Source organism: Gorilla gorilla, chromosome 15 (assembly GCF_029281585.2).
Source record: "Gorilla gorilla gorilla isolate KB3781 chromosome 15, NHGRI_mGorGor1-v2.1_pri, whole genome shotgun sequence".
Classification (NCBI taxonomy): Eukaryota; Metazoa; Chordata; class Mammalia; order Primates; family Hominidae; genus Gorilla; species Gorilla gorilla.
Window position 1 is genome coordinate 25,343,165 of NC_073239.2, and position 26,797 is coordinate 25,369,961.

A 26,797-nucleotide genomic window follows, 5' to 3' on the forward strand; every position below is an offset into this window, starting at 1 on the left:
TGGGAGGGTTCTATATTGCATTGTCCAGGACAGTAGCCACTAATTACATGTGGCATTTATTCTTTGTCTCTTTTTGCTTCTGCATACCCTGCTTTTTGTGTGTATACCTGTATCTTATATTCCATTCCCTAAGAGAGAATCTAATGGGTTCATGTAGTTACAGTCCATTACAAAGTATTCCTGTTGGCTAAGTTCTCCCTCCAGGTCTTTTTAAGAGATTGCTGGCTAGCCTATAGGTGGAGTCAGGCACTAATATCTGACTTGGGTGTGGCCATGGGAAAAGGATTCCTGTACAAAGTATGGTACTTCCCTTTGAGTGCTTTTCTCAAGGGCAAGTATGCATTGGGCAGATACTTTTGATATCAAGTTTTATCAAGTATATTACTTTTGTTATTGACTCTTGGATGTTAAGATAAGTGAGTAGTATAATTTCCTCTGCATAGACTATTATTTAAGTGTTTAATACTAACTTTTATTAGGTTTAAAGCATTAATCAGATTGAGACAGGGTTTCACCATGTTGGCCAGGCTTGATCTCGAACTCCTGGCCTCAAGTAATCCACTCACCTCAGCCTCCCAAAGTGCTGGGATTGCAGGCATGAGCCACTGTGCCCGGCCTCTGGAGTTGATTTAAAATGGAGTGTTACTTAACCTTATTGCACTAAAGCAATTTGTTACATTCTGTTTTTCTGAATTTTGTCACGGCATTTAGCATTGGTATTTTTTACAAAAGAAATGTATAATTTCTAATACAGTGTCCTGTACATGATTTCCATGATAGGACTTGGGTATAGAATTGCTGAATGTTCTACATCGAGTAATTTTAACCAGAGAATCACCTTCCATTCAGTTGGCTTCACTTGAAGTGGTAAGGCAGATTATCTGTGCTGCTCAAGAACATGTGAAGGAAAAAAGACGAAGTGCAGAAGGTAAATGTTAACCTTTAATGCCGAGTTGATCAAATAGCATCATTCTTTTGTAAAGTATTATTTAATGTATCTATATAGTTTTGATAATCTTTTGTGTGTGGTACAAATAAAACATGTCTAGGCATGGCCTTATTTTACTTTTTGTGCTCTACACATTGAGAGAAACTTCCCTAGTAATAAACTATAGAAATGATCCCTGAAAGTAGAGTCTTTAGGAATGGCTTTATTTATTTATTTATTTAGTGAGACAAGGTCTCACTCCAGTTGCCCAAGCTGGAGTGCATTGGCACGATCTCGCCTCACTGCAGCCTCAACCTCCCAGGCTCAGGTGATTCTCCCACCTTAGCCTCCTGAGTAGCTAGGGCTACAGGCACATGCCACCATGCCTGGCTAATTTTTTTGTATTTTTTAGTAGAGACGGGATGTGGCCATGTTGCCCAGCCTGGTCTCTCGAACTCCTAGACTCAGGCAATCCACCCACCTCAGCCTCCCAGAGTGCGGGATTATAGGCATGAGCCATCATGCCTAGCCTGGCATGGTTTTAAATCTTCTCATTCACCTCTACATGTTAGTTTAGATATTGTCAGTAGTTAAATTACTATTCTCTGGGTGAAATGAGAATTTTAACAAAACCTGGAAGAAATAAATCCCTTATGCTACTAGAATACTTGCTTTAGCTGTGTTTACCAACGTGCGTGGAAAGAACTTATGTTTGCAGATTGCTCATTTACAAGTCTAATATGGTATTGGAGAGTTTACCACTTAAGATTATAGTTGGCTACATATTATAGAAAACCCACTATAACAGTGGATTTAAACCCCAAAGATTTATTTGCTCATCTAAATAGGTGGCCAGAGATAGGCAGTCTAGGGCTGACATGGCACCTTCTTAAAGACATTAAGGATGTGACTTTCTGCCTTTCTGTCCAGCCACCATCGATACGTAAGGTCACATGGTAATTTCTGGAGCTCTAGCTATCAGGTTTACAGTCTTAACAGCAAGAAGGAGTTAACCAGGCAATATTGTAAGGCTGACAGGATTAAAAAGACTTGAGCAATTGCAATAGGAAGTCATAATAAAGATGATTACTTTTACCTTCATAGCTTCTTTCTCCCTCAGTCTTTAACACCCAAAATTTAGTCATTAAATGTATTTCCTGGCCGGGCGCAGTGGCTCATACCTGTAATCCTGGCACTTTGGGAGGCCAGGGCGGGTGGATAGCTTGAGGTCAGGAGTTCAAGACCAGCCTGACCAACGTGGTGAAACCTCATCTCTACTAAAAATACAAAAATTAGCTGGGCATGGTGGTCCATGCCTATAATCCCAGCTACTTGGGAGGCTGAGGCAGAAGAATCGCTTGAAACTGGAAGGCAGAGGTTGCAGTGAGCTGAGATCATGCCATTGCACTCCAGCCTGTGTGACAGACAGAGACTCTGTCTCAAAAAAATAAAATACATGTATTTCCTATAACAGGATTTAACTAAATTGCCATCTACCAGAAGCAGAGCAAGCACAAAGTATTAAACACTATTCTTTCTTTTAGTTGATGATGGGGCTGCTGAAAAGGAAACTCTGCCAGAGTTTGGAGAGGGAAAGGACACCGGAGGACTTGTGCCTGGAAAGTCTTTGGTCTTTGCAACACTGGAATTGTGTGTATGCATTCTAGTTAGACAGCTCCCAGAATTAAACCCTAAATTGACAGGTAGCCCAGGAGTAAAAGCTACGAAGCCACAGATACTATTAGAAGATGGAAGTAGATTGGTTTCAGCTGCATTGGTTATCCTTTCCGAACTTCCTGCAGTGTGCTCTCCTGAAGGTATGCTGTGGTATGTGATTGCTTGACTTGACCTAGAAGAGAAATGGTTTTAATAGATAATGGAGTCTAGTTGCTAATCTTTTTCTTTTTAAATGAATGCTGACCCAAACATTTGGGTATTGTCTTTAATCCTCTAAGATTAGGATTACATTTTAATAAATTGTTTTACTAAAAGTAAAAATATAGAGGGCCAGGCGCAATGGCTCACGCCTGTAATCCCAGCACTTTGGAAGGCCAAGGTGGGTGGATCACCTGAGGTCAGGAGTTCGAGACCAGCCTGACCAACATGGTGAAACCCCATCTCTACTAAAAATACAAAATTAGCCAGGCGTGGTGGCACATGCCTGTAATCCCAGCTACTCAAGAGGCTAAGGCAGGAGAATCGCTTGAACCCGGGAGGCGGAGGTTGCAATGAGCCAGGATCACGCCATTGCACTCCAGCCTGGGCAACAAGAGTGAAATTATGTCTAAAAAAAAAAAAGAGAGAGTGAAAATACAGAGATAGCAAGTATTATAGATATGCTCTTCTATGATTGACAGTACTTCTGACCAGTCAGTGGCAATTATTAGTGCTTGGGCATGTTTTGGTATACAATTTCTAACAGACTTTTCCTGCCTCAGTGATGGCACAAGTTTGTCATTGTATCTGGTTCTGTTTGGAATTGACTCCATACTCTTTTTTGTTGTTGTTTTTGTTTGACACAGGTACTTTCTCTGTCACCTAGGCCGGAGTGCAGTGGAACAGTCATAGTTCACTATAACCTCAAACTCCTGGGCTTAAGCAATCCTCCTGAGTAGTTAGGACTCAGGCCTGTGCCACCATACCTGGCTAATTTTTTTTTTTAATTTTTTGTAGAGATGGGGTCTTGCTGTGTTGCCAGGCTGGTCTTGAACTCCTGGCCTCAAGTGATCCTCCTTCCTTGACATCCCGAAGTGCTGGGACTACAGGTGTGAGCCACCATGCCCAGCAAGTCCATACTCTTTAACATAGCATTTAAGGTTCTCTGTGTAGCTCTGCTAAGTCGTTACCTTTTTTCAGTTCCTTGTTTGCAAATCCTAAACCCAAGAGGCTTCATGTTCATCCTTGTTCTGTGCTATCGTGTCATTACTTGATCTGAAATGACCCTTATCTGCTTTTTAAAATTTTTCTTCATGGTTCAACCGCAGGCCTACCTCATGTATAAAGGCTTCCCTAAAAACTCTAGCTCATCTGAGTTTTGTTTTTTCATGTATATGCATGTGTTATTTCCATATGTAGGTCTGTAGCTTGTATCTGTCCTACAGAGGCATTATATGTAATTGATTATTACATATAAAAGAGAAATGTCGTTTCCATTAAATTTTGTATATTCTGTGAAATCTAGCAGATTATAGGTATTTAGTACTTAGTAGATGCTTCTTAATTGGTAAACATATTTCTGCTAAAGGTGTTTTTTTGTTTTTTGTTTGTTTGTTTTTTGAAATGGAGTCTTGCTGTGTCACCCAGGCTGCAGTGCAGTGGCGCGATCTCAGCTCACTGCAACCTCTGCCTCCCGGGTTCAAGCAGTTCTTCTGCCTCAGCCTCCTGAGTATCTGGGACTACAGGCACGCGCCACCACACCCGGCTAATTTTTGTATTTTTAGTAGAGACAGGATTTCACCATATTGGCCAGGCTGGTCTCGAACTCCTGACCTCATGATCCACCTGCCGTGGCCTCCCAAAGTGCTGGGATTACAGGCATGAGCCACCGCACTCAGCCACTAAAGGTGTTATTTTTTTGTTAGTTGGTTGGTTTTTTTTTTAGATAGGGTCTCACTCTGTGCCCAGGCTGGAGGTCAGTGGTAGAATCTCAGCTCACTGCAGCCTCAATCCCCTGGGCTCAAGCAGTCCTCCCACCTCAGCCTCCTGAGTAGCTGGGACCACAGGCGCACACCACCATCCCAGCCATTTTTTTTTGTTTTTTGTTTTTGTTTTTGTTTTTGTTTTTTGTAGAGATGAAGTCTCACTGTGTTGCTCAGGCAACATTGTGAATGTACTTAATGCCACTGGACTGTACACTAAAAATGGTTAAAATGGTAAACTTTATGTTGTATATATTTTACCACAGTAAAAGATGATAAATAAAAATAAATTCATTTATCGACTGCCAAAGAAAACAAAAACAGCAAAAGCATAATGATACTCACACAATTTAAACGTCATCTCCAGTTATAACCATCAAGATTTAATCCATCCGTAAAAATTTTAATAAAGCTACTTACATTATCTTAACAGTTATAATTCCTTATTAGAAATCATCTTTTAAAAACTAAAAATCTGACATTGTCTTATTCCTTGATGATTTCTTTTTAGGAACCATATATATAGGTTGAAATCCAGTGTGTTTTTAAAAAATGTATCTTACAGGAAGCATCTCAATTCTCCCTACTATATTGTACCTCACAATCGGGGTCCTCAGAGAGACTGCTGTGAAATTACCTGGGGGCCAGTTATCTTCGACAGTTGCAGCTTCCCTACAGGCTCTAAAAGGAATATTATCTTCTCCCATGGCCCGGGCAGAAAAGAGCCGTACTGCTTGGACTGACCTTCTCCGAAGTGCCTTAACAACAATTCTTGACTGTTGGGATCCAGGTAATTGAGGCTATTTGGAAGCAGTTCAGTTTGTCTTAAAAAGTGAGAAGAAGAGTTTTTTGAGGATAAGATATTTTACTTGATCATATTTGGCCATATCACCTAGAGGAGACCATATTCAATACTATGTGTTTAGAGGATATGTATAAGTAGATAGATAGAAAATTGGCCGGGCGCAGTGGCTCACACCTGTAATCCCAGCACTTTGGGAGGCCAAGTCAGGTGGATCACCTGAGGTCAGGAGTTCGGGACCAGGTGGGCAACATGGTGAAACCCCATCTCTACTAAAAATACAAAAATCAGCCGATTCTGGTGGCACATGCCTATAATCCCAGCTACCCAATGCTGTCTCAGCTACTCCACTGAGACAGGAGAATTGCTTGAACCCTGGAGGCGGAGGTTTCAGGGAGCCAAGATCACGCCATTGCACTCCAGCCTGGACAACAGAGCGAGACTCTGTCTCAAAAAAAAAATAAAAAAAGAAAGCTGTGTTCTGGGGCCAGGCACGGTGGCTCACGTCTATAATCCCAGCACTTTGGGAAGCCGAAGCTGGCGGATCACTTGAGGTCAGGAGTTCAAGGCCAGCCTGGCCAACATGGTGAAACCCAATCTCTACTGAAAATACAAAAATTACCCAGGTGTGGTAGTGCACACCTGTGGTCCCAGCTCTCGGAAGGCTGAGGCAGGAGGCAGGAGGATTGCTTAAACCCAGGAGGCAGAGCTTGTAGTGAGCCAAGATCGTGCCACTGCACTCCAGCCTGGGTGACAGAACAAGACTCTTGTCTCAAAAAAATAAAATTAAAAAGCTGTGTTCCGATTTTAACAGCATTAAGGTTTTTAAATGACAGACATCCTATATTTTGACAGTGAAAGACCTTCGGATGTAATCGTGTGTTTAGTAAAAAATGTAGTATGATCCATGTCTAGCCAACGAAAGTGTTTAATACACACAGTATACTGAAAAGTACATAAGCCATACAAAAAGACCAATCTGGTTCACCATGCCAGCATTTACTAAGTGACTAGCCAAGTTATTCAGTTTTTCCGCACCTTAGTTTTCTTAGTAATAAATAAGGATATTATGTTGCAAGAAATTATTAGAGCAGTAACTTAATATGTGAAACGCATCTCACTTATTACCTGGCATATATCAATAAATGATAGCCAGTATTATTTTCAGCATCCATTAAAACTTGTTTTTCGTCGGGTGCAGTGGCTCACACCTGTAATCCTAGCTACCCAGGAGGCTGAGGCAGGAGAATCGCTTGAACCTGGGAGGCAGAGGTTGCAGTGAGCCAAGGTTGCGCCACTGCACTCCATCCTGGGGCACAAAGCGAGACTCCATCTCAGAAAAACAAACAAACAAAAAAACTTGTTTCTCTTTTTTCTTATTTTTATGAGGTTTTTATTTTCACTAGTGTTGTAGTGATTATAAAAAGTCTTTAGACACAGTATGCATTTTCCCTGCCTTCCCAGTTTTGTTTATAAATGTCACAATTTGCCATATTTCATTTTACATATAAAATGTTTTCAACTGCAGTCAGCATTTATTGACCACCCACTTTGCCCAAAGTTGGGAATCTAGTGGAGTCTGGCTCCTATAAATTGCCGTAGGGTGTGATTATTACGTTAAGAATTTCCCAAAGGCAATAGTAATGTCTTAATTATCGCTGCATTTCTAGTACAATAAAAAAAAATTCTAACTGGTTTTTTTTAAAAAAATGGGAGTAATTAGTACTGTTTAAGTGAAATCAGGCAGAGTGTCACAAGTAGGATTCTCTAAAAGTACTCACCGAGAGGGAGTTTGGGGAGCAAGAAGTTTATTAAGAAACAACATCTGTGAAGGGAAGAGGGGAAGGCAATATTGGGCAAAAGAAGTCAAACTGTGACAGTTTCCCAACAAATCTCAGTAAATCTGTCTGAGGAGCTCTGGAGCCAGATTGCCCATCAGAGTGTCTTAACATATGACAGAAATGGCCTGGCCTTCAAATGTGGACTGCTCCAGGAAGGATTTGATCTCAGGTAAGACAGCCATCTCTAGCTGAGACTGATCCGGAAGGAGCTGACCCTTGATCACACTTCCCACAGCTGGGCAGCACATTCTCCCTTGAAGGGGATCTCTCAGTGCATCTCTGTATCCACCACTAGAGGCTTCTCAGAAGAGGCAACGTCTTAAAGGATTAGAAAGTTTTCTCCACATGGACATCATAGAAATGGATTCTAGGAATCGCTTGAACCCGGGAGGTAGAGATTGCCATGTGAGCCAAGATCGCACCTCTGCACTCCAGCCTGGGCGACAGAGCGAGACTGTCTCAAAAAAAAAAAGAAATGGATTCTAGGTACAACAGTTTGACCAAAAACTTGGAGAATTAAATAGCTAGGGAAGGCAAGTAGAACAATGAGGGGGTGTGGATTTGGATGGAAGAGTGTATAAGAGTCGTGAATGGCGATTAGTAGGGAAAGAAATGAAGTTGGATGGTACATGGGGCCAGATTATGGAGGGTCTGGCATGATTTGGACTGCCTTTAATAGGTATGTGGAATAATGAAACATTTTGTTGTGGTTGTTGTTGAGTTGGAGTCTCGCTTTGTTGCCCAGGCTGGAGTGCAATGGTGCAATCTCAGCTCACTGCAACTTCTGCCTCCCAGGTTCAAGTGATTCTCCTGCCTCAGCCTCCTGAGTATCTGGGATTACAGGTGCTCACCACCAGGCCTGGCTAATTTTTGTTTTTTTGTATTTTTAGTAGAGACGGTTTCACCATGTTGGTCAGGCTGGTCTCGAACTCCTGACCTCGTGATCTGCCTGCCTCGGCCTCCCAAAGTGCTGGGATTACAGACATGAGCCATCATGCCCGGCCGAAAGGGTTTTTTTGTTTGTTTGTTTTGAGACGGAGTTTTGCTCTTGTTGCCCAGGCTGGAGTGCAATGGCGCGATCTTGGCTCACCACAACCTCTGCCTCCCAGGTTCAAGCAATTCTCCTGCCTCAGCCTCCCGAGTAGCTGGGATTACAGGCATGTGCCACCACGCCTGGCTAATTTTTTTTGTATTTTTAGTAGAGATGGGGTTTCTCCACGTTGGTCAGGCTGCTCTCGAACTCCTGACCTCAGATGATCCGCCCACCTTGGCCTCCCAAAGTGCTGGGATTACAGGCATGAGCCACCGTGTCTGGCCACAAAAGGGTTTTAAAAAGGAAAGTAATACGCTTGGATTTGCGTTTCTAAAGGTTCGCTCTTGGCAGCAGTGTAAAGAAGAAAGCCAAACTGTGGGAGATAAGATAATAATAGTATGGACAAAAAGGATTAAAATGATGAAAAGTAAAATGTTAAGCAGTTTTCAACAGAACTTACTGATAGTTTGATTTAGGAGTTGAAAGGGTAGGATGACTTGAACACTCGAATGTGATTAACAGAAATAACCAAGTGAGGGTTATTTCAAAAGTAGTCTGGGCTAGAGATTCTTTCTGGACTATGTATGTATTTGGGAGCTGTCAGTGTAACCTATGGGACAATTGAAATCACCCAGCTTGAGTTTCTGGAGCAAGAAGAGGACCAAAATCAAGGTGAGAGGAGATTCAGAAGATAATGTAATTACATAAGCCAATTTTTAATAAAGAGGGAGTGGTCAGCACTATAAAATACTGTTGAGAGGCCAAACAGTGTGGGGGATAGAGCTCACAGTGTTGAGGCACAAATGAGAGGTGTAAGGCATGGGAAAGATCAAGTATAGGCTTCTCTTCACAGGAAGAAGAGAAATAGCTAAATGGAAAGTGTAAGGTCAAGGGATAACTTTTTTTTAAGGTGACATTCAAGCATGAGTTCATACTTAACAGGGGAAAAAAAGGAGGTGGACATGGGGTTGGAGATAGAAGTATTAGAAAGGAAAGCAGCGTCCCTGTCTAGGCAGAAGGAATAAAATTTACAGCACATTTAACAGGATTGACCTCTGCCAATATGAGGAAAGAACAGCAGGTAAGGATGGAAAATAATATTATAGCTACAAGTTTTTATGTTGAGGACTGGCCAGTGTGGCTCACTCCTGTAATCCCAGCACTTTGGGAGGCCTTGGTGAGAGGACCGCTTGAGGCCAGGAGTTCAAGACCAGTGTGGGCAACATAACAAGATACTGTCTCTACAAATAATGATAATAATTCATGTTGAGGTTTATGATGAGCTTGCTTCTTTCATCTCACACACAAAAAAATGGGTTGTGTTTTGTTGTTGTTTCTGTTTTTGGATGTGTATCAGGGAATTAGGCTAGGACAGGATTTAGACTAGCTACCGCTACTAAGAGAAATTAAGGAGTTGGTCATGACAGGTTAAATGTTTCCTGCCCAACAACAAATTGCCTCAAAACTTAGTGGCTTAAAAGAGCAAACACATATTATATTATCTGACAGTTTCTATGGGTCCAGGATTAGGAGCAGTTTAGCTATGTGGTTCTAGCTTAGGTTCTCTCATGAAATTACTGTCAAGGTGTTGGCCAGGGCTGCAGCTAGAGGATTCATTTCCAAGATGACTCATTCATATGGCTAGCTAAGTGAATTGTGCATCTATCCTAGGTAAAAGAGAGTAGGAATAAAGATATTTTAGAAGAAATGGTAAAAGGAACCCAGGAGAACTTTATCTTGCTGAGAATAAAGGCATTTTTACTAAACAAATTAGCTGACTCTGTTGCAGTTTCAAGTTGCTATAGGTGGTTAAAAATAACTTTGCTGTAAGGGAAACAGTATAGCATTATAGTTAACAGTACACTCTCTGTAATCAAACTTTCTGCCTTACTAATTGTGTGACTTGGACAAATGACTGAATTTGTGTTTCTTGTCCATAAAATGAGAGATATAAGAGTACCTACCTCATGATGCTGTTATGTTGATTAAATATTTAATGTATATAAAGTGCTTATAACACTGCTACATGTTAACTTTAAATATTAACTGTGTACTTATTTTACCTTAAAATCCCTCAGATGTCTTTTATAAAATAAATCCTATTCATCCATAAAATTTTGCTTTCAGTGCTACTGTGCCTCTTGAGTATAGTCAGCTCAGGTATTATCTCCTCAAGGCTTTCTCTGATCACCCAGGATAGGCTGTCCTGAGCTACTTTGAATGTTGTTATGTTGTTTGTTTGTTTGTTTGTTTGTTTAAAGAGACAGGGACTTGCTGTGTTACCCAGGCTGGAGTGCAGTGTCTATTCACAGGCACGATCATTGTGCACTGCAGCCTTGAACTCCTGGACTCAACCAGTCCTCCCACCTCAGTGTCTCAAGTAGCTGGGAGTATAGACACACACCACTGCTCCTGGTGTGATGTTTGTTTTGTTTTGTTTTGTTTTGTTTTTATTGAGACAGAGTCTCCCTGTGCAGCCCAGGCTGGAGTGCAGTGGCGTAATCTTGGCTCACTGCAACCTCCGCCTCCCGATGTCAAGTGATTCTCCTGCCTCAGCTTCCCGAGTAGCTGGGATTACAGTCATGCACCACCACATCTGAACAATTTTTGTATTTTTAGTAGAGACCGGGCTTCACCATGTTGGCCAGGCTGGTCTCAAACCCCTGACCTCAAGTGATCCGCCTGCCTCAGCCTCCCAAAGTACTGGGATTACAGGCCACCGCACCCAGCCAGCTTTTTAATATATTTTTATATGCTTAGACCTTATCACTAGTTGAAAGTCTTTGCTTCTCAGCTTATAGTGTATCTTCTCTATAAGATGTATTCTCTGTGCCTAAAAGAGGGCTGGCACACAGTGTTTCTTAAGTCTTGTTGAATGAATGTGACCAAAACTACTACATATGTATGTCATTTCTTCATAAGTATCAACCCATTCTTAAACAATTTAAATATTTGAATTTGCTACATCTTTCTTTTTTGAATAACAGTGATTTTCCACAGCAGTTTCATTAAAATTATTTAATGAGAGTATGACTAGAAAATAAAGGTAGATTACTTCTAATAGAAAATTCCTTCAAATGATTGTGGCCTACACAGCTGTTTTCAGGTTTTTCTCTACTCTTGAGAAGTCATATTTGTAAAGTGCTAACGTATTTTCACTTGATAAATGTATTATAAAAATACTTTAACAAAGAGAAAATAATTGTGCAAGCATTTCTGTGTTGCTTCACAGTAAAAATAATTAACATGATAAGTAGCATATACTGAGTGTCATGTGTAGCATACTATTCTAAATGCTTCACATGGATTAACTCATTTAATCTTCACAACCCTATCAATGTGAGTACTGTTGTTATTCCCATTTTATGGATGAGAAAACTGAAGATGGAATTAGATGTCCAAAGTCACACAACTAATAAATATATATTCCTAGTAAATGTATGTATTTATTTACTGATGTCTTAACCTTTAAAGATTATAATTACTTTGGTAGTTCTTAGCTCTAGAATTACTTATAATGCACATCTTAAAATGTACCTTTGCCAGGGTTCTTAGTCAGCATTCATTGTGTGTATCTGTTGTGTACACCAAACTGTTACTACCAAACTGAAGACAGCTTCACACAGGTATATAAAGCAGTAAATATGATCTGTTTCTAATAGAGCATTTCTCTTTAGTTGATGAAACACACCAAGAACTTGATGAAGTCAGTCTACTTACTGCTATCACAGTGTTTATTTTGTCTACCAGTCCAGAAGTAACTACCATCCCATGCCTTCAGAAGCGCTGTATTGATAAATTTAAAGCTACTCTTGAGATAAAAGATCCTGTGGTAAGTGTCTTTTAGCAGAAAGATGTATGTAATAGGACAATGGCTAGGCCTTTAGAAAATTTTCTGTGTAATTTTGTTGGCTCCAATAGGAAGTATTAGACTACAATTTTTTTATTTTTAGATTTAAGATTAATTTCTATTTCAGGAGTGACAAATCCAAATAACAGTAGTCTTGTTCTTCAGCCCTAAGGGTAGAGCATAGTGGCAGAAGAGGAAATGTTAAGAAACTGAATTTGAAGTGGAGGAATCTTAAGATTGATGTAGCACTGGAACTTTATAAGGGACTTTTATAAGATACTTTGTAGCATATTATAGTGGATTTTATTTAAAAAAAAAAAAAGAAAGAAAGAAAGAAAGGGAGGCCAGGCACTGTGGCTCATACCTGTAATTCCATCCAGCACTTTGGGAGGACGCGGTGGGCAGATTGCTTGAGGCCAGAAGTCCGAGAGCAGCCTTGCAGCATGGTGAGAATGCATCCCTACAAAAAATACAAAAATTAACCTGGTGTTGGGGAGCAGGCCTGTAGTCCCAGCTGCTCTGGGGGACTGAGGCAAGAGGATCACTCGAGCCTGGGACCTTGAGGCTGCAGTGAGCCACGATCATGCCACTGCACCGCAGCCTGGATGACAGAGTCAGACGCTGTCTCAAAAAAAAAAGACTCCAGCACATACCTTCAGTAATATGAATGTGAAATAACAGGACCCATTCCAAAAGCAATACACACAAATTTATCCCATTCTTTTATGTCCCCTTCATTTGCTTGAGTAATGTCCTATTTTTTATGTGCCTCTAGGTGAGTTCATAGCCAATGATCACACATATATCTACTCCTGAAGATACAGGAACCAGATTTTCTCTCAGAAAAAATAATTATTAAAATACCATTACAGTTAACTCAATAAAAGTTTATTTATATCTTTGATGTATAGTCATTTCCTTTTATCGTCTGTCCTGTTGCCTGCTGCCTGCAGCAGCTTTGTATAGCAGTCTCCAAGTCGGGACTCTGATGCCTGATGACACATTAGTATGGTCCAGACGTTCCTTGAAACACTCAGACCATGACATTTGAACATCAAATACATCATTTTTGTCTAAAACATTTTCTGAAATCAACAAAATATCTTTCAAGGTTGTATGTGTTTTGTTTTGGGTGTTTTTTTGTTTTGTTTTGTTTTGCTTTCTACCCATAAAAATGTTAGGAGGTTGGGCACGGTGGCTCATGTCTGTAATTCCAGCACTTCGGGAGGCCAAGGCAGGTGGATCACTTGAGGTCAGGAGTTCGAGACCAGCCTGACCAACGAGGTGAAACCCCATCTCTACTAAAAATACAAAAAATTAGCTGGGTGTGGAGGTGCACGCCTGTAGTCCCAGCGACTCAGGAGGTTGAAACAGGAGAATCGCTTGAACACAGGAGGCAGAGGTTGCAGTGAGCTGAGATCGCACCACTGCACTCCAGCCTGGGCACTCAAAAAAAAAAAAAAAATGTTACAGGAGGGGTTTTGGTGGTGTTTTTGTTTTTTACATTATAGAGAAAGACATGAGGGGGAAAATGGGAATTAGAGAAAAGAAGAAAAATTAACCACTCAGCTTTGCTTCCCTGTTTACCTATATGCCTCTTTCCCATTCCAAACTGTCACAACCACTGTTAGCATAGATGTTTGATTACCTGTTGGCCCTTGGACTTTCAAAATTAAAGACAAATTAGAAATAAATTTAAATACCTTCACTACTTTAAAAAGCAGAGAGTCCTCAGGGACTTTTTAAAAATGTATTTATAGTATTTGCTATTCTTTTCTCTTACCTTATTAGGTACAAATCAAGACCTACCAGCTCCTACATTCCATCTTCCAGTATCCAAATCCAGCCGTTTCCTACCCATACATTTACTCTTTAGCATCCTGTATCATGGAAAAACTGCAGGAAATAGACAAGAGAAAACCTGAAAACACTGCTGAGCTTCAGATCTTCCAAGAAGGCATAAAGGTCTTAGAAACACTGGTTACTGTTGCTGAAGAACACCATCGTAAGTGTCAGCACTAAATTCATACTCAGTCTCAACAAAAATCAGAATTTTACTGTTATTTAAATTGCAAAACATTCAGTCACATTATATCTGTATTTCACATTCATTGAAAGGTGTTATGTTAATCCCAAGTATTGATATTATTTAGTATTAATTTAGAAGAGATTGGACGAATTGTTTTCTTTAGTGGGGAAAAATGTATACAGATCAAGTGCATTTGCAGGCTTCTGTTAGAAACATTTATGTCCCTGAACTTATATTATTTGTTTACTTTCTAGGCTCTCAGCTGGTGGCCTGTCTTTTGCCCATCCTCATTTCCTTCCTTTTGGATGAAAATTCTCTGGCATCAGCAACTTCCATAATGAGAAATTTACATGACTTTGCTCTACAAAATCTCATGCAAATTGGACCTCAGTATTCATCTGTTTTTAAAAGTTTAGTGGCTTCTTCTCCAGCCCTAAAAGCCCGCCTTGAGGCTGCTATAAAGGGCAATCAGGAAAGTGTCAAAGTCAAGATACCAACATCTAAATATACTAAGAGTCCTGGAAAAAACTCAAGCATCCAATTAAAGACCAGTTTCCTCTGATTTTTTTTTTTTTTTGGAATAGTAAGCACCTTAATATAATACTTGATCATTTCCTTTGGTGACAAAAGGGACATTTTAGACACAAGTGCCCTTAGAGGTCTAGTTGATTGTTTTACCTTAAATAGCTGTGACTCTTCAAAGTAACAGCATACTTAACATTTTTGTGTGTGTGCGTGGGGTTTGTGTTTTGTTTTGTTTTGTTTTTCTATTTAAAAAGACAATGGAGCTAACTTACCAGGAATTTTAAGAAAGTGCTAAAGAACTAAACTTACTAAACAATCCACTGCTTTAAAAATGAAATGAATTTCTTCTAACAGTCCATACATATGTGGTATACTTAATACTGTGACAGATATAAATATGACTCTAGTGTAAATTATCTGCACTAATATTGTATCCCAATTGCTGATTTAAAATTCTGCTTTGGCCAGGCACAGTGGCTCATCCCTGTAATTCCAGCACTTTGGAAGGCCAAGGCGGGCGGATCACGAGGTCGGGAGTTTGAGATCAGCCTGACCAACATGGTGAAACCCCGTCTCTACTAAAAATACAAAAATTAGCCGGGTGTGGTGGCGCACACCTGTAATCCCAGCTACTCAGGAGGCCGAGGCAGGAAAATCGCTTGAACCTGGCAGGCAGAGGTTGCAGTGAGCCAAGATTGTGCCACTGCACTCTAGCCTAGGCGACAGAGTGAGACTCCATCTTAAAAAAAAAAAAAAAAAAAAAAAAAAAAAATTCTGCCTTATTCAGTAATTGTATTAAACTTTCTCTGATTTCTCCAAGAAGATAAAATGATTGGAGAGCTATTTAGGAAACCTGGTCTAGGATTATCCAGTATACAATAGTACAAATTACTTACAGCCTTACAGTGCGACATAAGATTTGGTGTCTATATCATGGTTTTCCACCATCTTTTGGTTTAGTTATATATTGGGTTCAGAAAATGAGTCTTACTCATTTTAAATAGAATAAGCCATCTCCACTATTTTTCAAATGGATTTTTCTGTTTACCTCTGTTCTTACCAATTTTGTTCATTTTCATTTGTGGCAAACATTTGTATCAATGAGTTTTAACCTAGGTTCATATCTACATTGTATTTAGATCAACTATGGGTTTATATAAATGCCAAATTTAGTACAACAAATTTAGGTCATCAGGTGAATACAAGTATTTTTTTTAACAGGAAACATATTTTATTATAGAAAAAAGATTAATGATAAAGTCATATTGGTTGAAAAATATTTTTTAACTGTGTTCATGATTGTTTGTTGATTCTCCTTCTACTTTAGTGTTATACTGTGTGAATCAAGCACTGTGTCAAAACAGAGCATTTCCCTGTTAAAAATTACAAACCGAAGTGATAGAGGCATGTCAGAATTGAGAAGACATTTTGAAGCAAGAACAATGTGATGTACCTATTTTATTATGTTTGTATATAAATACTATTGTAAATTGTTCAGAGTGAAAACATTTGACAAACTCTAACACTACAATCATTTTTTCTAAATTACATAAATAAAGCTAATTTTCATTATCATTCTTGTATTTTTAAATTATTTTACCAACAAAAGATGGCAGGTTGGTTTCTCTCACATGGATTCCAGAAAATCAGCCTTTTTTCTCAGAAGAGCCCTTTCTTTGGAGCATTATTTGTGATGGTTTAGATTCTCTGTCTCTTCCTAAGTGTCTCTAGGCATTGAGTGTATATTTATTGTTCCCTTTACCTAAAATGTCCTTTTCTCTCCTGTCTTCTGTCTAGTGATTGCCCACTCCTTTTAGGCCTGGCTTAAATACCACCTTTCCTTGGTAACTCTCCTTAACACTTCTTAACTTCCTCTTACACCAATTTAACTGCTTCCTCATCTGTGTTTCCATAGTGCTTAATACATTCTTGTATGCATAAAAAATCACATTGCAATTTCTGGTTTGTTTGTTTGTTTGTTTAAGCCAAGGTCTTGTTCTGTTGCCCAGGCTGGAATGCAATGGTGTGAACACAGCTCAGTGCAGCCTTGACCTACTATGCTCAAGTGATCCTCCTGCCTCAGCCCCCCAAGTAGCAGGAACTACAGATGTGTGTCTCCAAAGCCTAATTTAAAAATTTTTTTGTAGATATGAGGTCTCACTCATATGCTGCCCAGTCTGGTCTCAAACTCCTGAGCTCAAGCTGTCCTCCCACCTTGGCCTCCCAAAGTGCTAGGATTACAGGTGTGAGCCACCACACCCAGCCCACATTGCGTTTTAATATTATCTTGTCTCCCTCTTAGACTGTACTGCTTCAGAGGGAGAAATTATGTCTTCTGTAACTTGGCTCACTTAATAGCTATTGAATTGCACTGGTACAGGATGGATGAGGACTCATAACTTCTTTGCCAAGGCAAATGCTGAACTAGGTTGTTCTCAGGATGTAACTAATTAATTTGACTTAGGGATTTTAAAAAAGTGTTTTGTCTGTTTTAGCTGTTTCATTTAGTTTGCTCTTACACATTAAGATTTCTACTCAGTACCCTAGATCCTGAATTATTTGGATTAAAGGTGCTTATATGAACGTCAGTAATTAGGAAAAAAACCTCTTATGTCCAGTGTAATGGAATTAGGAAATTTGAGCTACTCTTAAATGTATCTCCTTAAATCGCCTTATTTAATACAACCCTGAACTATTAAATGTATCTTTACTGATAATGAAATTAAGGCTTAACAGCTGGGGTTTGAACTCATCTTTCTGATCCCAAGCATTCATGCTGGAGACAGGAAAACTGGCAATCCCGATTCCATCAAGGTATAGCTTTTCTCCTCTTTCAGCACTCCGGGCTCCCTCAGGAGCCTTCCTCACTCTTTGTTGAAGATATTTTCAATTACATTTCTCCAAATTACAACTAAAAAGTCTTTCCCTAATACAATAGGGGAAAAAGTTTTTTTTTAATTATTTTCTACAGCAGTTTTTTTTTTTTTTTTTGAGATGGAGTTTCGCTCTTGTTGCCCAGGCTGGAGTGCAATGGCCTCTGCCTCCCAGGTTCAAGTGATTCTCCTGCCTCAGCCTTCCCAAGTAGCTGGGATTATAGGCATGTGCCACCACATCTGGCTAATTTTGTATTTTTAGGGGAGATGGGGTTTGTCCATGTTGGTCAGGCTGGTCTTGAACTCCTGACCTCAGGTGATCCGCCCGCCTCGGCCTCCCAAAGTGCTCGGATTACGGGCATGAGCCACTGTACCTGGCCTGCCCTCTACAGTTTCTATGGGAATAGATTATATGCTTAGATATTAATGAGTCTAGTTGTAATAAAGCAGTTGCATATTAATTAGCTTGGTAACGTTACAAATTAAAAATGTTGATTAGCAACTTGGATGAAACCATCAAAATGGTATAATATTTGTCTTGAGCTTAATTTTTTTTCTAAGAGGAGAAATAGAGACAAAGCTACTAGTTAAGTCATTCTATTTAGCCCATTGCTTAAAAGCTTATGTAAAAGAACACTGGATATAACACATTTCTGTTAATAAAATATTGAGTCTAAATTTTATATAAAACAAACTTCACTGTCAACTTAAGGGAACATTAAGGCCCTTGAAAAGATATAAGTAACTACTATAAAAGAGGTATGATGGTGAGGTTTGGGCTTAAAATTTATTTATTTAAAAAAAAAGTTGGCCGGGCATGGTGGCTCACGCCTTTAATCCCAGCACTTTGGGAGGCCGAGGCAGGTGGATCACGAGGTCAGGAGATCAAGATCATCCTGGCTAACATGGTGAAACCCCGTCTTTACTAAAAATACAAAAAATTAGCCGGGCATGGTGGCGGGTGCCTGTGATTCCAGCTACTTGGGAGGCTGAGGCCGGAGAATTGCTTGAACCCGGGAGGCGGAGGTTGCATTGAGCCAAGATTGCGCCATTGCACTCCAGCCTGGGTGACAGAGCGAGACTGTCTCAAAAAAAAAAAAAAAAAAAAAAAAGTTATGAGTATAGCGCTAAGGGAGCCCAGAGAAGAAAACTGGAGCTTCCAAGATCAACTTTATGGAAAGTATCATATGATACAGGCCTAGAGAATAGGACTTAATGGAATAGATACATAACTCAAGAGTACTTTTTTTAACCAATATTTAAAACCGTTTAATTATATATATGATATATAATCCCAAAATTATGGCCCATTATTAGATAAAATGCTGAAATGTATTCCTAACTACAGAATTATGTACCACATATTTCCCCAAAACTTTGTTTTTTGTTTGTTTTCTGAGATGGAGTCTTGCTCTGTCGCCCAGGCTAGAATGCAGTGGCATGATCTCAGCTCACTTCAACCTCCACCTCTCAGGTTCAAGCAATTCTCCTGCCTCAGCCTCCCAAGTGGCTAGCATTACAGGCATGCCCCACCATGCCTGGCCAATTTTTTTTTTTTTTAATAGAGATGGTGGTTCACCGTGTTGGCCAGGCTGGTCTCAAACTCCTGACCTTAAGTGATCTGCTGGCCACGGCCTCCCAAAGTGCTAAGATTACAGGGCTGAGCCACCACACCCAGCCTGGGCTACTTTTTATGGTATTAGGAATAAAAAAGAGAAAATGGAAACAGTTTTACCCCAGTGGAACAAGAAAGGGAAGATTCTGGCTTTTTGTATTTGGGGGTTTTTTGTTTTTGTTTATTTTTAAAGAGGCAGCCTGTTTCTTTCATGAACCATATTCTGTTTCTTTTATGCTTCAGAAGTAATCAGTTATGGCCTGCAGCACTGGACAAATCAATGGTATAAGCATGCATCTCAGATGTGATAACTTCAGAATCCAAGAGAAGAATCATCCCAAGGGCTGGACACAGTGGCTCACACTTGTAATCCCAGCAATTTGGGAGGCCAAGGCGAGAGGATCTCCTGAGCTGAGGAGTTCGAAGTTACAGTAAGCTGTAATTGTGCCACTGCACTGCAGCCTGAGCTACCAAGTGAGACCCTATCTTAAAAACATACATAATTGTTTAAGAAGAATCATTCTAGGCCCAAGTCATATCCTCCATGATGACATATACCATATTTTCTCTGATCTGTATTCCAGTAATAGGGAGTAGGGTCAATCCCTTCCTTTTTATAAACCTGCAGGCATTATCTTCACTATCCCAGATATGCACTGATCCTCCCACAGTCTCACCAACATTCAGCATCAACACACTGACAGATTCAGTAAGACAGGAATGCTCAGGATGTCACTGCATATAGAAGGACTTGATCACAGGAAATCAACACAGCAAGATTGGTTCATTAATGGTGTTGTCATCAGTCTCAGGAGCTTTTGGGATTTTTTCTCCAAATTCCCAGGAAGTTCCATATCTTTTCTTTATATTGTGTTTTAGCCACACCATAGCATCTGTTTAAAAGGCCGTTTGGTGGGCTTAAAGTAAGGGTTCAGGTTATATATTCATTGCCAGTGACTTAAAGACTACCACATCACAAACCAAGCCCTCCAATCAGTTCAGGAGGCCCTCAAAGGTCAGAAAAGGGCACCCAACTTCCACATGAGTGTATTCAGCCAAGTGCCTTCAAATTCTAGATGCTCTGCCCTGTATGACTGTGCAATACAAAAAAACATCTAGGGCTGGAATGCATGTCTCCTGGTACAACTAAGAGAACTAAGTCAAAAATGTCTCTTCATGGGCTGGGCACAGTGGCTCACTCCTGTAATCCCAGCACTTTGGGAGGCCAAGGCAGGTGGATTGCTTGAGCCCAGGAGTTTGAGATTGGTAACAACAGGAGGTAGAGAAACTCTAGGCAGACAACAGCAGGTCCCTGATGAAGCCCCACCCTCGTGGAAAAGCCGCGGCCCAAAGTGAGAACTTCTATCCCTGTTTTCCCACTCAAATGTTGCCTTTTCCTAAACCATCCATGGTCCACCTCCCATCCTGTGCCTATAAATACCCCAGACTCAGCCGGCAGAGAGGAGAAGCAGCTGGACATAGGAGACTACAGCTGGACATCAGAGAGAAGTGGCTTAACTTCAGAGTAACAGCTTGGTGACATAACTTTGAAGAAGAATCCGGCCAAAGACAGCTGGACTTCAGGGGAAGATTACCTACCCCCATCCCCTTTAATCTCCCCTTCCCACTGAGAGCCACTTCATCAGCAATAAAATCCCCCACACTTACCATCCTTCAATTTGTTTGTGCCACCTCATTTTTCCTGGATGCTGGACAAGAGCTTGGGAACCACAGGCGCAGAAACAAAAGGGCCCACGGACCTGTTAACACCTGAGCTGTCCATGGACAGCAGAGCTAAAAGAGCATTGTAACATGCCCTCTGGGGCTTCAAGGGTTGTGGGCACCACCTCCCCAGTCATGCTATGGGGCCTCAAAAGCGCTCACCCCAGCTCCTGCACGTGCTCACCTGTGCACTCCCTCCCACATGGGGAGGAATGCAGCAGGTCCAAGTGAGTGGAGTTTGCCCCTGCTGGCACCAAAGTGAACAGCAGGTTCCAGCACTCGTGCACTCCGGTTCCCACCTTGTTCACTCACATGCTCCCTCCCATGAGGAGTCGAGAGCTACAGGCTGAGTAAATGAGGCACCCCTGTTGCCAATCCCACGAAGAGGTCAGGGAAATATCCCACTTCAAGACCAGCCTGGAAAACATGGCAAAACCCCGTCACTACTAAAAACACAAAATTGAGCCAGGCGTAGTGGCACATGTCTGTAATCCCCATTACTTGGGAGTCTGAGGCACAAGAATCGCTTGAACCTGGGAGGCTGAGATCGCGCCACTGCACTACAGCCTGCGTGACAAAGCAAGACACGCTCTCTCTCAAAAAAAAAAAAAAAAAAAAAAAAAAAAAAGAAACCTCTTCCCCCAAATAGTCAAGTTTGAAGAGTGTAACACCAGCCTGGGTAACATAGTGAGACCTGGTCTCTACTGAAAAAAGAAAATCTGCTAGGCATGGTGGTACATGCCCGTAGTCCAAGCTACTTAGGAAGCTGAGGCGGGAGAATGACTTGAACCTGGGAGATAGAGGCTGCAGTGAGTCATGATTGCACCAGTGCATGCCAGCCTGGGTGACAGAGTGAGACCCTGTCTCAAAAATAAAACAAATAAAAAAAGTGTAGCACCACCTTCTGCTGGTATTTGCACTATTTTTGGAGGAGTAACGTCATAGTACCCCCATCAAAGAAGTGATCTCTAAAGCACCTGGTGGCCATGGATCGTGCTTTTCAGAGTTTGAACATGTTTTCTCCGAAGATCATCATGTGTCTGTTGATCTGGATGTCAACAACAACCAAGAGTCTTGTAACATTAATTTTAAGAGAAGAATTACCTTTTTTGCAGCATCCTAAAGAATTCCCTTTATCTTTATTATAAGATTTTCATTACGAGGGAAAAAATTCAGCCCTCAAACTACTGAACTATTAAAAAACCCACTAAACTATGATAATGTTAATGCAAAATTGAAAATATTTGAAATAACTGTATATTCTTGAAAAAAAGTACAATACTAAAATGTTGTCATTTTGGCCGGGCATGGTGGCTTACGCCTGTAATGCCAGCATTTTGGGAGGCCGAGGCAGGCCAATCACTTGAGGCCAGGAGTTCGAGACCAGCCTGGCTAACATGGTGAAACCTTGTTTCTACTAAAAAAATAAAAATTAGCCAGGTGTGGTGGCCCACACCTGTAATCCCAGCTACTCGGAAGGCTGAGGCAGGTGAATTGCTTGAACCCAGGAGGCAGAAGTTGCAATGAGCCAAGATTGCACCACTGCGCTCCAGCCTAGGCAACGGAGTGAGACTCGGTCTCAAAAAAAAAAAAAAAAAAAAAAAACTTGTCGGTTCTGGTAGTTTAATGATTGCCTTGCATTCTGTCATTTCTGGCGGTTTAATGATTTTCTGTATGTATCTTTCCAGAGCCCATTACTATTTATAACTATAAAATCAAGGTAATTATATATATTGCATCTTCTCCATCAATTGAATATACTTTCCTCTTTACAGATAATTTGTTAGCTCTTCTTTTTCTGTTTTTTGAGACGGAGTCTCACACTGTCATCCAGGCTAGAGTGCAGTGGTGTAATCTTGGCTCACTGCAACCTCAGCCTCCTGGGTTCAAGCAATTCTCCTGCCTCAGCCTTCCAAGTAGCTGGGTTACAGGTGCCCATCACCACGCCCAGCTAATTTTTGTATTTTTAGTAGAGACGGGGTTTCACCATGTTGGCCAGGCTGGTCTCGAACTGCTGACCTCAAGTGATCCACCCGCCTAGGCCTCCGAAAGTGCTGGGATCACAGGCATGAGCCACCGCACCCAGCCTAATTTGTTAACTCTTGCAAGACCTCAATTATTCAGGAGAAATTATCTCTGTTTGCTAGAAATATAGTTATCTAACGGCTGGCTGGCTGGCAGTGATCAATTAATGAATTATACCCATGTTGGCCTATCTGTTTACCAGCCTATTTAATTGATGTCTGGGCTAGTTAGCTTTGAGGAAATTTTGTATTGTGATATAGAACTAGAACATATCCAGTATAGACCACAAATACAATCCAGGTTGCGTAAATTGAAAAGTGTAGCTTCCTTTAATTGTTTTTCTCTTTTGTTAGGACTCCTGCGCTATCAACTGGGGCATTATAAAATTATAATTCCACAGTCTACTTGAGGAAAATTCCTGTGTCCACATATCATCCTTTAAGTAGAGAGTGTATTTCAAAAAATTAACATTTTTAAAATGATTCTTACTATTCCAAGTATTCTGTATTTTTTGAGATAGTAAGAAGTCATAGGCTGGGCACGGTGGCTCACGCCTGTAATCCCAACACTTTGGGAGGCCGAGGTGGGTGGATTACTTGAGGCCAAGAGTTTAAGACCAGCCTGGCCAACATGGTGAAACTCTGTATCTACAAAAAAATACAAAAATTAACCCGACGAGGTGGTGCGTGCCTGTAGTCCCAGCTACTCAGGAGGCTGAGGCAGGAGCATCGCTTGAACCTGGGAGGTGGAGGTTGCAGTGAGCTGAGATCGCGCCACTGGGAGACAGAGCAAGACTGTGTCAAAAAAATGAAAACATAAAAATGAAAAAAGAGGTCATTGCTGCCAATGAAAAAGTGCTGTTGACAATGTTTTTGCTTAATTGGATCAAAATTTAATCTTTTTCCTGGAAAAATACCTACAGGCCAAAAAACTTTATAAGCAGAAAAACAGACACAAGACACAGAAACACACACACATATCAGAAATAGCAGACTGCTTTATAAAATATTCCAAGAAAGAACAAAACAAATGAGATTTTTTAACAGCAAAGTATGCTGGTGACACAGCAAAAGCAGCTTTGCTAGTGCTATTATTGGAGGAAGTACAAGTGGCCCCAGAAAGAAAACGTGCATGTGCAACCAAAACTGATGGCCTCGGCTGAACAATGAACTCTATAAGTCCCACTGTTTTCTCTGTTAATTACTGCTTTCTTGGGAAAGTTTTGGGCCTTCTATTTTATATTCAAATGCTGGAGGAGTGCTCACCACTCTCTGAATTGCCAGGGTAACTGGGTTTCCCACATCCTTTCCCTCTCTAGTGGTGTCAAGTACTAGAAACACATCATCTAAAGATCTTTGTTTAAACACAAAAGCTCCTTAAAAATAGATTTTCTAAATTATGGAAATGCTTTTGTTTCAGTGGTCAACAGATCAATTGTGAGTCAACATCAAATGAGAAGTGGTTCCTATTCTCCACTTCCTATCCTGCAGTCAGCTGTAGTTATCATCATTTGCTACAGTTTTCATTGCAGATGCTTTCTCTTTTCAATAATAGTGTGATCATTGTGATTCTCAATGATGTATAAAAAATTTGTAGAATTTTCTACAATGAATATGTTCCCTTAGTTGATAGATTTATATTCTTAACAGTACTGGGACTTCCAGAAATCACCCTAGATCCTATCTCTAGGCAAGCACATGCCTAAACCATTTAGAACAATTCTTTTTTTTTTTTTTTAGACAGGATCTCACTCTGTTGCCCAGGCTGGAGTACAGTGGCATGATGATGGCTCACTGCAGACTTGACCTCCCTAGGCTCAAGTGATCCTCTCACCTCAGCCTCCTGAGTAGCTGGGACTACAGGCGTGCATCACCATGTCTAGCTAATTTTTTGGAGAGATGGGCACATATCACCCTTTAAGCAGACAGCATGTTTCAAAAAAACATTTTAAAAATGATTCTTACTATTTCAAGTATTCTGTATTTTTTGAGCAAATAAGAAGCCATAGGCTGGGCATGGTGGCTCATGCCTGTAATGCCAGCACTTTGGAAGGCCGAGGCGGGTGGATTGCTTGAGACCAGGAGTTGAGACCACCCTGGCCAACATGGCGAAACACCGTCTCTACTAAAAGTATAAAAATTAGCCAGGCATGGTGGCTAATGTTCGCCGTGTTACCCAGGCTGGTCTCAAACTCCTGGGCTCAAGCCATCTGCAGGCCTCAGCCTCCCAAAGTGCTAGGATTACAGGTGTAAACCACCTCGCCCAGCCCATTCTATTCTAAAAGATTGGAAGTTTTCATTGTTTTTCCTTGATAACCTGTTTAGCATATCTCATTGTGTGAATAATGGAGTAGTTATGAATTCTTTTTTTTTTTTTTTTTGAGATGGAGTCTCACTCTGTTGCCCAGGCTGGAGTGCAGTGGCACGATCTCAGCTCACTGCAACCTCTGCCTCCTGGGTTGAAGTGATACTCCTGCCTCAGCCTCCTGAGTACCTGGGATTATAGGCATGCACCACCACACCCGGCTAATTTTTGTATTTTTAGTAGAGATGGCGTTTCACCATGTTGGCCAGGCTGGTCTCAAACTCCTGACCTCAGGTGATCTGCCCGCCTCGGCCTCCCAAAGTGCTGGGATTACAGGTGTGAGATGCCGCGTCCAATCAAAGCAATTTCTTTTGAGGTATGATGGAGCATGTGACGACTTCAGGAACGGCTGGATTTTTTAGGGGGGCGGGGGACTGAGTCTCGCTTTGTTGCCCAGGCTGGAGTGCAGTGGCACCATCTCGGCTCACTGCAACCTCCACCTCCTGGGTTCAAGTGATTCTCCTGCCTCAGCCTCCTCAGTAGCTGGGACTACAGGCGTGCACTACCATGCCCATCTAATTTTGTATTTTGTATTTTTAGAGAGGGGTTTCACCATGTTGGCAGGCTGATCTCAAACTCCTGACCTGAAGTGATTAGCCACCTCCACCTCCCAAAGTGCTAGGATTACAGGCATGAGCCACCATGCCTGGCCCATAATCATCTTTTCTATAAGCATTTAAAAGTGTCTGTTTTAGTTTCCTAGGACTGCTGTAACAAACTACCATAAATCCAATGGCTTTATGCAATCAAAATTTTGTTTTCTCCCCATTCTGGAGGTCAGAAGTCTGAAATCAAGGCCTAGGCTTACTTCAAAGGCCCTAGGGAAGAATTCTTTCTTGCCTCTTCTAGCTTCTAGTGTTTCAGGTATTCCTTGGCTTCTAGCGCCATAACTCCAAGTCTCTGCCTCCATCTTCACAAGGTTTCCTCCATCTGTCTCTCTTCTATGTGTCTCTCATAAGGACAATTTTAATTGGATTTAGGGCCCACCAGAATAATTCAGGATGGGCCCTAAATAATCTCCTCTCTAGTTCCTTAATTATTATACCTACAAAAGCCTACTTTTCCAAATTAAATCACATTCACAGGTTCTGGAACACGGACATACCTCCTTGGGGGCCGTCATTCTACCCACTACAGTGCCCCAAATTCCTGAATTCCAGACTCAGCATTGCAATGAATACAGCAGTAGCTCTTATTCATCAAATACATTATTTATTTTCATTTGCTCAAGCAGATTTCAACCAAGCTACTTATCAAGAAGTCAGTTACATGCTGAGACAACTGGAAAGGCACATGCAAAAAAAATGAAATTGGACCTTTACCTCACACATATACTAAAGTTACACAAAAATGAATCAAAGACCTAAATATAAGCTAAAACTGTAAACCTCTTAGAAGAAAATATAGATGTAAATTTCTGTGACTTGGATTTGGTAATGGTTTCTTAGATATAACACATAAAGCACAAGTGACCAGAGAAAAAGGAGATAAATTGGACTTCAAAATTAAAAACTTTTGTACTTCAAAAGACACCATCAAGAAAGTGAAAAGA

The 26,797-nt window shown here is 40.9% G+C and overlaps 1 protein-coding gene and 2 pseudogenes across 16 annotated transcripts in view; 1 reads left to right on the top strand and 2 right to left on the bottom strand.

The window, feature by feature from the left end:
- HEATR5A (HEAT repeat containing 5A) overlaps positions 1–16,221 on the top strand; it is a 128,970-nt gene extending 112,749 nt beyond the window's left edge. For 15 of the 16 annotated variants that reach the window (XM_063697706.1, XM_019010155.4, XM_063697710.1 and 12 more), the window contains 6 exons: positions 781–928; positions 2,473–2,745; positions 5,132–5,356; positions 11,920–12,074; positions 13,884–14,097; positions 14,376–16,221. In XM_063697706.1, coding sequence (XP_063553776.1) covers positions 781–928; positions 2,473–2,745; positions 5,132–5,356; positions 11,920–12,074; positions 13,884–14,097; positions 14,376–14,683 — 1,323 coding nt within the window. In that variant the 3' untranslated portion in view covers positions 14,684–16,221. Of the gene's footprint in view, positions 1–780; positions 929–2,472; positions 2,746–5,131; positions 5,357–11,919; positions 12,075–13,883; positions 14,098–14,375 lie in introns of those variants that run through there. The other variant, XM_055361332.2, reaches the window with a different exon arrangement.
- On the bottom strand, positions 1,060–1,140 carry LOC115930741 (uncharacterized; annotated as a pseudogene).
- Positions 16,222–19,651: 3,430 nt separating the features above from the next.
- On the bottom strand, positions 19,652–26,368 carry LOC129526773 (asparagine--tRNA ligase, cytoplasmic-like; annotated as a pseudogene).
- Between the last annotated feature and the right edge of the window lie 429 nt (positions 26,369–26,797).